Source organism: Poeciliopsis prolifica, unplaced genomic scaffold, assembly GCF_027474105.1.
Source record: "Poeciliopsis prolifica strain line A6 unplaced genomic scaffold, Auburn_PproV2 SCAFFOLD009, whole genome shotgun sequence".
NCBI classification, from domain to species: domain Eukaryota; kingdom Metazoa; phylum Chordata; class Actinopteri; order Cyprinodontiformes; family Poeciliidae; genus Poeciliopsis; species Poeciliopsis prolifica.
The window spans coordinates 7682904-7695329 of record NW_026562384.1 but is presented as its reverse complement, the minus strand read 5'-3'; the positions used below and the strand labels follow the sequence as shown (position 1 = coordinate 7695329).

Below are 12426 nucleotides of genomic sequence, written 5' to 3'. Positions count from 1 at the left end.
ATGTTATAAACTTCTACACCTCTTTCATCCAATCGTAACTTGATTTGTAAAGTTCTTTTCTTAAAAATTGTTTTGTGAGGCCTCTGGTTGTTTCAGTCTGCTTCTTCGACCGAGACAACTGCAGGCCAGTAAAATTGAGGGACTATGACATTTTTCTGGCGTGATAATATCAGTTTTAGCCAGAGAAGATTGAGGAAGAACTGTTGGCTTAGAAGGCAGAACACAGGAGCAGAGCAAAGAGAGAACGAGAACTCCAAAGAGAACACAATCTCCCTGCTGGTGCAGATGAAATGACTATATTCTGCTGCCATCACATCCCGACTGCTGTTCCTGCCATGAAAGGAACTTGGCACGGACATAACTTCACGGTCTATCCAGCAAGGATGTCAGTTTTACAAAGCCAGTTTGTATCACAACATCCAGACTTCCTTGCGTTCCTAGATTCTGGTGTTTTAATGAGCCTCTTGAATTTTTCCAGGGATTAATTGAAAGAAACGTCCAACATCAGAGGGGATGATCCAAAAGTTAGCTTCACAGCTTCACTGGACTTAAATTTGGGAGAAATTAGATTCTCAGCTGATGTGATAATCAGTCAATTTTGGCACAGCTACACACGATCTGAGTGGCACAATAAATTACAGCTTTTCATTTGTTTGGTTTGGTAGCTGACAGAATACAATTGCTAAAACATGAATTAATTATGTTTCAACCTATGTAAACTGATCTTAAAATAGTTGATATGACTTTAAATTGTGTACAGATTGTTCGAGTAGAAACCTTTGTGCAATTTTTGTACAATTTTTCCAACTTTGTACGACTCCCCTCTATTGAACTTCCACTCCAGGAAAAGTTATAGTTGCTGGTAACTACTTCACAGAACCCCACTTCATAAAAGTTACATTTTCAAAATAAACTTCCCAAAAAGTCATAAATTAGAATGTACACATTCTCAACCCAGTGTTTATTTAGGAACCATATTTCTCAACTCTCGGTCACATTCATACATTGAGAAAAAAGACAACACAACTTACACACATTGACATACACAAATTGGGATCAAGCACTTACTCAACCCTCACACTTATGTCAAGGTTGATTTGAGTCACAAAGCCCACATTTTTCCCAATTAGCACTTTGATTTTGGAGTTGGTAGGTGATGATAGGAAGCATGAATCACTCTCTTCACTCTTTCATTTCCTTCCCTTTCGTTCCATGTTGCTTTTTTTTACATACCTCCTTTTCTACATATTTTCTTGTTGGGTTTCCTCGCACATTCCTTGGATATTCTTTTGACTGTAAAATGAATGGAAAAACTACAAAATAACAGAGCGCTCTGGAACAGGACCCAGGTGACATGCAACAGCTGAGACTCGTATTCTCCCTTTTTTTCCCCCCTTCTCCCACCCTCACTAGACTTTTATCAACAAGAACAACAGAGGACCTGTTGGAAAAAAGTAACTGGGGTGTTGCTGCAGAAATATTCTGAAATGGTGGAATGAATTTGCTGCACCTTGGGACAAAAGAAGCCCATATTCACATGCACTTCTATTTAAGACCCATTACAGCCACATAGAGGACAGAGTGGTTAAACTTTCCAAAACTTTTCTGCCGTTTTTGGCATAGCCCATGAGATTTACGTGAATTTTTCTGTATGGCTCTCCTTTAAGTGGTCAGTAATTGATACAGTTTAAGGAGTCAATATCCACAAATAATAATAATACAACGTTTTAGATTTAGTTTTTTGTGCATCCTAATAATTTTTCTGCTTAATAGGAAGCAAACTGGACAAAGGAAGGAGAGTAAAGGGTCTTACATAGATCAGGCTGATGCCACAGGCTTCTCATGTACCAGACAGAATATTTCACCAACCCTACAGAAGATCATTCACTTATGAGGCAGGCTACTATAGGTCATATCCCCAGAACAAGTCAAGACAGTGAGGGCAAAAAAGGTGCATCGAGTATTTCCAATCTGTCTCTTGGATTAAATTTGCTTTTCTTTCATATTTAGTTATATTGAGGAGTCATTTAGTTGTCAAAAGAGGAACTTCTAACATTGGCATGGAAGGGGAGAGTTGATGAAAAGACTAAGTGGAAGATCTAATCAAGATGGAAGGCTGAGCTAATGAACACGTACACAGCATGCGCCAGACAACAGGTCATGCTCTGCTAAAAAGAAACAAAAAGGTGAGACAGAGTTTCTGAGATAGGACAGAAGGAGTGGGAAGCAGAGACAGGAGAAAAAGGAGGACAGTTTGGATTTCATACTCGACACACTCACCATCCTCCGTTGGAACATAGATGTTTAGGTAAAGACAGTCTTCGTGCTGATCCTGTATGTATGTGGTAACTATATCCAGGTTAAAGGTGAACCATATTGGCATCATGATCTCTGGCACTGCATTGTGAATATTTTGGGGACAGACAGGGGCGAAGTGGGTGGCGTTTTTGATCCCCGACCAGGAAGAAGGTGGCTCTGGGGGCATGAAGCGCTTCTCTCCCACGGGTGGAGCCGCGTAAGGGACCCCCAGATATTGGTCAACGGGGCCCAGGATCTCACTTGGTAGGGGCACCCTCACCCCACGGAGCTTCCCGTACTGCGTGTTCACAGAGGGGTGGTAGTTCTGACCTCTCAGGGCCGCAAAGCACCAGCAGAAGCTTAAAACCCACAAGGACACGCTGAAATTGGTGCAACTGTGGACACCATGCCAGTTCTGCAAGGGAAAACGATTTCTCCTTGGACAAAGCCACATGATCCCTGTGAGCAAGAGCGAGCGTAGGTGACCAACATACAAGCTGGGGCACGCCCTTCAGCAAACACTCAGGCTTGCCGCTAACCCCTGTAATCCAGCCTCCGGAGGGACAGTCATCAGCTGTGATATAGAAGCCCACCAGCTTAGAAATGATGAGAAACAGCCACAGATATGCAGGTCCTCACTCACTCTCCTCCCAGTGCGCTCGTCAGATCTTCCAGCCAATGCTGCAAGAGTAAGAGGAGAGGAAAATTAGTGCAAGTTCCCTGACAACCTACCATTTTTAGCCAGTCATTATTATTGACTCTGGGAGTCCTTTTCTGTCACGATATTAAACAGTTCACACAAACATGACATCAGTCTTAGTGCTATCATCAATCCATAATATAATTAAGTGTGGTTCAACCTGCCAGTCTGTGCCTGAAGAAGCTAATAAGACAACTGCTATGGGAAAAGGCATTAACTGTCAGCAGGTAATTATTCTTCACTTTAAACAAAGCCAATTATATTGCTGTGCATATTTATACCCTTTAAACTTTTCCATCATCTGTCACCTCACCAAGACAAACCTAAATGCATTTCATTGGAATTTTATGTGATACATTCACAAAACAGAGAACATATGACTGTAATGGCAAGACAATTATGCACGGTTTTTAATAAAAAAAAAAAAAAAACATTTTTAGCATCCAGTAGTAGTACTCTTTTTACTGTGGAACTACTCAATAGGGGTCAAAAGAAATTTGAGTCATATATTAATGCCTTGAAATTTGGCGTTTTGAAACTCCTGCTCTGACTGAAACTCTGCCTGCAGGAAGTCATCACAACACCGCTCTGTTATTGACCCTTCAGAAATGCATTTACCAGCGTTTCACTGAAAAGTAGCTTCTATAATGAGCTCAACAGATCAACAGTTTCATCAGGTGTTTGCTAATTGCTGCTGCGTCGTCTGCAGGACCTGACCACGAAGGGCTGCTCTCTGATACAGAAGCTTGGAAACTGCAGGTCTGAGGAGGAGCTTAGTCCTCAAAGCCGTACTCGGTTGCCAACGAAATAGTTGGAGATGAAAGGATTTCTCAAACATGAATGCAATAATCAAGGAAACATTGCATGTTTTTGCTGAAGGAATGACATTATAACATGTTGTAAAGCTCAAAAGAGTTGATTTTATATAATACTCCACCTTTAACAGTATGTGCTTAAGTCCTGAAGTGTGAACCAACCACTGAAGACTAATAAAATTGTAAAAGTTTAATGTCCTGTTTAATGACACAGAGAATATAATTAATTTTCCATTTTTTTGTACAAAAGAGCAAAATGGAAATGGCAGTTTATCCCTCTGGTTTGCTCTTACAGGTGATCACGCTAAGGGAAGAACACAGTATGAGGTAGCGGGATGGGGCATCTAGCTGCTGGCAGCAAGACTACCTTTGCTGAACGCATTGTACTGTAAATGCTAATCAACAGTCCCATGGTGCAAGCTGTGGTGCCAGGACTAACAGATTCCCACACTTGCTGATCAATTTTCAATTTCTATGGCTTAGGGTCCCACTCAGACTTGCATGCCTACAGCCGAGTTCACTCTAATAACCACAGAGAAGAAAAGCCAGCATTTAGAAGGGTATATTGCATTCTAAAATGACTGTGTAAATGATTTATAATGTATCAACAGCCGTTGCAGGGCACGCAACCAGTGAGAGAAAGCAATCCTGACGTCCCTGAAGGTGCTGTTATCGCTGCAGTCACGCATTGCCAGATTACCTACTGGTAGCATATACTCTCATAGCTTTAGATAAAAAGCCCTCATTTTATTTACAATACATACATATATTTTGTCAGTGCTGTAGATGGTTCCACCTGCTCCAATACCTCTGCAAATGGAATATTTGTTGTGGACAATATGGCTTAGAGAAGCCGACAAAACCAGCACCTGCTATGTTATAATACATGAAAAGCCATCCATATCCAATCTGGGGACTACAAGGCATGAATTGCTGGGGGCAAAGGGCTGACAAAGCCTTCAAAATGCTAGAGAAGTCACACTGACAAAGTGCCTCCCCGGCTCAGCGGGATTCCTGTCGCAGAGCCAAAAAAAGACTTGTAGACTTTACTGTCGTATCCTTGTGTTCAAAGGATTATGCACTAAAGCAACGGAAACAGTTAATTCCTGCTTATGTCTGTACAACACTTGAATATGAAATAACACAGAGTGCCAGCACTTTTAGGGAACACCGTTCAATATAAAAAGATCTTTCAAATAAAAAAGCGAAATAACACCTAACAAACATCTACCACAGTCTGTCACTAAATATTACCATCATAAACAGTGAAGAATCGTATTTTTTAAATAATTATTTACCAGGGTTGCACAATGTCTGGGAAATATTTAACTGTGATAGTATGGCTAAAATAGCAATGACAAAATTGAATATGATTAACCCATTTTCCTACCACTTTCCATGAGGTTTAGATCCTGTCATGAAGGGCAGGTTGAGTGCGTCTGACTTGCCACATATATTATTTAAATCCATTCCTTTGCGATTACACTATTACTGGGATAGTAACTGTGATTCAATGTATTTTGCAACTAAATTGTTCATACCTGCCTATTTAAATCAAAACAATGCATTTAGGTAAAAAGAAACTAAGTCTTCCAAAGCACACCAAGTGAAATTGAAATTGCTCCTTAATGAATCATTATCCACCATGTGTGGCCACTTTGACCCTCTGGTGTTAAGAGTGTTATTGGAAAAAAAAAAACTGTCTATAGAAATAGAAATGTTTAGAAACAAATAATTGTTCAGTACATTTGTATGTATGCTGTTAAAACCAGATATTTACTGTACATTGTGTGAATACACATGTAACCTTTCTTTCTCACTGGCTGACAGATTCAGAACTGAACCATTCCTCCAGTCAGTTTGGATTAGCAAATCATTTGAAATATGCTTTTCTTAGAAATTCAAGTAGACCTAATTATTAAAACCGTCACATGTGAAAACATTGAAAAGCATGACAAAAAAAAAAATAATAAAAATAACACATTGTTTTGGACATCCAGAACAGATTTCTGTTGTCTACCTTCTTTGTTTTTTTTTCCTGAAACTTTTATGTTGAGCTGGTTTGATACCCGTCATCAAGATTAGATTCCCTGTCACAAAAACCCACTGCTTATTTCAAAAATACACTATCAAAGCAGATTATGCAACAGTTAAAAAAGCATGATCAAAACAGTGTGAATATCAGCCAAGAGCCCCGAGTTTTAATCGACGGAAAGTGTTAAGACTTTATATGAAAGGAAAATTTAGATAAAAAGAGTCTGATGCATGTGAAGCGTAAAGATGTCTGTACGCATGAAGACTACAAAAATATTTTTTGTTATAAATCTATAGGAGGTTGACTCTCCATTTCACATTTGTGAAAAAGAAGAGGTGATGCAATGCAGTGGTAAACACACTGCTCTCCAAACTTTTAGAAACACAGATAAAATAATTAAATATATAAGTTAAATTTTAAAAATATTGGGGTGGTATTTTTTTTAATTCATCAACATCTTTTGAATATCTATCCATCTGTCCATTTTATGTATTTAGAGAAGTAGAAATATTAACATTGTATTTCAATCATAGCAATAATATTTTCCCAACTCTAGGCAGCTTCTTTAAATCTTGAACCCAACCAAATGTTTTAGATTGCCTGATGAATAAAGCTGTTTCAATTCATATTTCTCATGCAAATGCAGTAAATTAGCAAGAGAAACATAAGGGTATCTTCTGTACCCCCAAATCTCACCCAGTTCCTCTTAAAAATGGTTTATACATTCAATTGAAAATCGGTGAGCTCCTTTAAGAGCTGAAATATTACTAGTTATCTCATAAACACACAGTATGTGACATTATGTGACTTCATTTGGAAGGTAAAACTACAACTTCAACTTTCAGTTCATATCTTATTTATATATTTTTTTGTTCTTTCTTCCATGTCTTGTCTGGGATTGTGGTACTAAGAATTGTTTGAATCCTAAGATGACGCCCAACAGACATACTTGAGCGTTAGGGCTTCCATTATAATGCTCCACTTGTTATAGTTTATAAAACAGCTGATTGCGTTAATGCTGTGCACTGCATATATCTAGACTAAAAGGTAGGTTCAATATGTATGTTTTGAACTGAGCATTGCCGAATGATACATGCCATAATAGCTGGCGGTATCATCATCATGCTCTGTGGTTACTTTTCTGCATCTAAGATTAATATCAAAATAGATAAAACTAAGAACAATTCCAAATACCAGTCAGCTTTGACTCAAAACAAGTATCTACTACAAACATGACAGTATTTTGCAGCTTCTCTCATTGTATACATCAAACTCCACATAAAGAGTTTATGAAAAGACTTTTTTTTTTTTGGAATAGTTAGAATTATATCTAACAGGAAATCTGATATGGGAATTTTTGCAAAGCTTAGTTGGGAAATATATCAAAATAAGACTCCTACCAAAGAAAGTTAAATGTTACTTAAAGTTACTTCAACTAAGTACTAAGGCTGTGCACAATTATTGTTATTGTTTATCTCCTTTTAAAAGACTTGTTTGTGTTTTAATTGTGCCAAATTATTTGTGAAAAAAGTGTTCAAATTTGTAATGATAAAATATGTATTAAATTTGAGAATGTTATGTTTTGCCATTTTCATGGTTGGTGGCCATAATTTTGTTTTATTCTGTTAGAAGGCACAATTCTTATTTTTCCACCTTCAAATGTCCAGCATCCCAAAGAGCCTTTGTAACTTAGAAACAACATGGTCGAGATCAAGGGGCTGAATATAATCCAGCCTTAGTCTGTGGCTCTCCTTCTCTCCTCTCTAGTTTGCAAGGAACCCAGTAAGAAAGAGTAAACACTTTATAGTGACATTTGCTCTGCTTCAATTTGAATTAAGATCAGTCACACATTATCTGTTATGGGTTCAGCTGGTAAAAGCACCCTATATTGATCCCCTAACCAGTGAATGTTGCATATCAACCCAAGGCCTTCAAAAGAGTACTACTAAAAATCCATAAGCATTTCATTGTTCATTCCAATTTCACATGAGGCATTTTTTTTTTTTATGTTTGGATTTCCACACATCAGGAGCGTATGCGTGATAACACTAATTTCACTCACATAAACCACATCGGGTCAAACTTTCTAATCAGGACAGAGCAAGGACGCAGGACATTGTGATGAAGTGTGCGCTAGCGTGTGTGTGTATGTGCTTGGAGGACGTGCGGCACAGAGGACTTCATCAGTCTCTTCACAAGCAGCATCTCAGAGGTCCTCTCCGCTTTGATCTCCCTACCTGCTGAAGCACTGCCAAGGGACGAAACAGTGAAAGAGAGAGACTGCATGAGCTCTCCCTCATCATCCCAGATGTATTGATTGTCTCATCACCGTGGCCTTGCAGCCCATAATAAATACAACTGGGGTGATGGAAGTAGGAGGGTGGAGGATGGTGGGGGGCTGGCTGGGAGAGGGTAGCAGAGGCGGGCGCTGTGCTGACTCTAAATCAGGTTATTAGCCCTTAATGCAAGCTGGCACTCCAACAAGTACATGCCATTAAAGACCCTCCTCCCCAATTCTTCAGTCCCTGATTAATGGGACATGTTGAATTCTGCTACTCCAATTCCTATTCATCATTATTCAAAATGGCCTCACTGGCACAACACTTTCGGATGTCCCCTAACTGATCTCATATGGAAAATGCACAGAGTTCATTCTTCTTTGCACACATACTGTTGCCGAGTCTTTATTCTGATACAGCAGAGAGAACTGTGCATTGCAATAAAAAGTCTGAGCACACTGCCAAATGTACTCCTACGCCTCAACATCCCTTAGAGAGAGGCTGAATGGACTCTGATAAAAAAAAAAGGAACAAATAAGGGTTTCTGAGTAGATGGAGCATCTGACTCTCCACATTGTTATTATAGTAACTACTCTGGAACAAAGACATTCGCAAAGCCGCATTAGTGCTCCGCAACATCAAACTTCAAACAAAGCCAGCTATCCTGACCTGAAATCACTGATTACAACGGAATCAGTTGCTGTTACGTTGTTAGCCAGCTGAATATACAATTACAGACAGAATGATGGAAACCATGAAAAAGAAAACCTTTACATTAGCTTGTCACTAGGGGTGCAGAAATTGTGTGATTTTAACGTGTCACATTGTTTCTTTTTTGTCTGTTTTGCGACTTTCCATCTCGTTGCCATCAGCGTGTAATGGCAACAAAAGTACAATATTTATGCCATTATTATTTCTCTGCTTAAGACTCTTATTTTGAAATAAGAAAGGCAATACCACATTGTGTGACTAATAAAGACTGGTTTCCCCAGATTGACAACTCTTCACTTAAAACACTTTATATTATTTATGTGGCATTTAGGTATTTAGTAAAAACAAAAGGGCAGCTAACACATTATACCACTAATGTATTTACTTCAACTCTAGTTTAAAATCTAATAAGCAGGTTGTTGCTACTTAAACTGTGTACACCAACACTGGACAGATATTCTTTATGGGCGTATTCACACCCAACACATATGGTCCATTTTAAGCGCACCAGAGTTTGTTTCTCTTGTTGGTCCAGATCCTTTGTGACGGTGTGAATGCACTGAAGCAAACGTTGGTGCAGACCAAACAACGCCATCACTAGAAATCTAATTTTGTATTTCTGTAAAACAAAACAGTTGGAAAGATTTAACAGCACATAATTGGCCTTTGATTACTAATAAATGGAACATTGATCAATATATTTTATGAATATTTGATGATGATTATCTTTGACAATTTTATCAATGGCATTTTTACAAAATGTAATACTTATTGCATGTTTCAAAATTGATTATTGTACTATGTTTTTATTATTATAAAGCATTTTAAACTGCCCTGTTGCTGAAATGTGCTACACAAATGCATTTGACTTGATAATGTCAAATTTCTAACTCAATCAAACAGGAAGTGCTTTTATTTTTGAAGAACCGGATGTGTGTACTTAATGACATTAGCTTAAAAAATGAGAGAATAAGATGTTGGAGGTAAGTCAAGTTTGACAACCCAAAGTCATTTAATACTGACCATGATTATGAGAGAGCAAATATAAAGATGTTTTAAAAGAAATTGGTTTCTCATTCTCAGCTCATGCACACATTAAAATACATAATTCAGAAGGCTGAAGGTCATATAAACAAAGGATGATATTTCAATATGCAACCTGTCTACTTTGATGCCAGGGTAAGTCTGATTTAATGAAGTCAGTCATGCAATTAGGGAACCATCGCCAGAGATCCTTTGTGTGAAGCAAAAATGCCCTGGTACATGCAGTTATCCAGTTTCTTCGTTTGTTATGTCTGGACTGCTCAGACAGGACAGTGTAAAACACAGTGGTCGTCCATGAGATGCAAATGTTCCACATTCACAAATTAAAGCAGAAAAAATCTTTGTCGATTAGCGGTACAAGTTATTGATTAATTGATTCATTTAAAGAAGTGAAGTACTTAATTCCCCATGAAGCTGGTTTAAACCAGCTGAAGGGAGATGTAAAACTATCATTAAATTCAAGGCAACATTTAGGTCTAATATTCAGTCTGTCGCTCAATTCGGCTACCTTGCTTGTTGCCATCCCTCTACGCAAATGTTAAACCTTGGCTCTATGAGATGCATTAACTCACAAAAGAACTCACCTTTGCTTTTTTGCGTCATATCTTTTTCAATCACGTTACAATTTTTCATCTTTGCCTTTGTGTCACATCAGTAATTTTTGTTTGAGAAGTTGATTCTACTTTCCCATACAGCACGCCTGCATGAACGACATTAGGGTGAAACTTTAGGTGCTTGTCGAGTCTTTATATTTCAATGACACATAAAATACATTTTGTTTCCCACACAGGACCATTTCATAGTCCTGTTGTGGGTTGCCTCATCATGATTATTTCTCGTACAACTAGCTTTGATTAAGCAAGACCAGCAGTGCCCTCTAATATATGCCAGCCTCACATGTCACTAAGGGAAATATTTTTTTTATCTAACAATAACAGAAAATTAATTGTAAATTCATTATTTGTTAGCATTCCTCTATCATGTGGTAAGTTTAAATTCTTGCTTAATAAAAATACAGATGCTATTATTCCCTTTTATAGGAAACATTACAGTGCACCCATGCATCTTTATGCCTATTTAGGAATAATGTCAGTAAAATTTTCTATACTGTAAAATTTTCTATACTCAATACATATTACAGAAGATGGCTTGCAATTTGTCAAACATTTAATCCAGCTAAAATGAAAAAAACAAACAAAAAATAAACTGATTTTTAGCTTTTTCAAAAATATTGCTAACATATTTTCCCATTTTTGTGAAGCAAATATGGAGACAAAACAATTAAAACGTCAAAAAGAAAAGCCAATTTTTATTTGATGTCATCCCCGATGTGGATTGGTGCTCTCCAAAGACACCAATCGACATCGGGGCACAGCTTCCATTTTGAATGAAGTGTTGCTGGTGACAAAGTTGCAATCTGCATGTGACTCAGCAATGTGGTAAGCCTTTTCCTAAACTGATTGCTCAAAAAAGCGTACTTTAAACATATGCTTGAATACAGCGACGTCGGTGATAAATGCACACACATACTGCACTTGAAGGCACTCTCTTTTATATAAGCTCCTGAGCTTGATGAACAACAGCGTGCCACATTAAATCAAGGTGATTGGCATGTTTCAGATCCAACATTCACAAAAATGTCAAACCAAACTGCAGCCTCATAAAAGCTCCTGCTGGGAATGAGTGCCACTACAACAGTGAAAAATGAGAGCCTCCTTGTCCTTTCATTTGCTTTTTTCATCAGACACAGGGCCTGTGCAGTCATTATTACTTAAGAGATTTGGCATAAAATTCAAGGACAAAGAAGTAGCAGCTTCTGATGGCAAATCGCTGGAATGTTTCTGATATATTTTTATACAAGCATACAGGATTTGATGCACATTGACTGTGCTGCTGCTTTGCATGCTCAAAAAGATAAACTGATTTTTAGCTTTTTCAAAAATATTGCTAACATATTTTCCCATTTTTGTGAAGCAAATATGGTCAGTCCTTGACCACTGGATGAAGGATGCCATGAATATGACTCCTGACCAAATGGACAAGAGAACTCACAGAAGGGAGTTGGGCAGCCCAAATAAAAACAGATTTGCAAGTGAGTACATGTTGAGATGAATTATCTGGTCACAAAGCCAAAAACTAATGGTCTCTCCTTTAACTGCTGACAATGTTTAAACCAGCTGTTTTCTCTTGGTTGCTAAAATGATAAGGACAGATTTCATCCAGAAGCCTTAAAGCTGCAAACGGAGCCAGTGACCCATTCTCGCATCTGTATGTGACTTCTCTTTTTTGTAAAATGTGTGCACACAGTATGAAACCAACTGTAAATAGCTATATGACGTGGAACACAATATATGATGCTAATCAACTTAATTAAGCTGAAAATGAGTGCTGAGCTTACAGTTAAAAACTGATAAAAAACAAAACAAAAAAAACATTCAAATTAGTTTATTATTCTGGCTTTTATTGATACGTCAAAATTACTCTAACATGCTATTACTGATATAAATTATTTGAATGACAACATAAATATATTTAAGATTTAGC

General features: G+C 37.9%; 1 protein-coding gene across 3 annotated transcripts in view; it reads right to left on the bottom strand.

The window, feature by feature from the left end:
* The window catches only part of nlgn3a (neuroligin 3a), a 175446-nt gene that overhangs the window by 135873 nt on the left and 27147 nt on the right, over positions 1–12426 (bottom strand). For 2 of the 3 annotated variants that reach the window (XM_055034166.1, XM_055034167.1), the window contains exons 2-3: positions 2281–2979; positions 1234–1293 (exon numbers count right to left, since the gene is read on the bottom strand). In XM_055034166.1, the coding sequence (XP_054890141.1) occupies positions 1234–1293; positions 2281–2752 (532 nt within the window). In that variant the 5' untranslated portion in view covers positions 2753–2979. The remainder of the gene's footprint in view (positions 1–1233; positions 1294–2280; positions 2980–12426) is intronic. The other variant, XM_055034168.1, reaches the window with a different exon arrangement.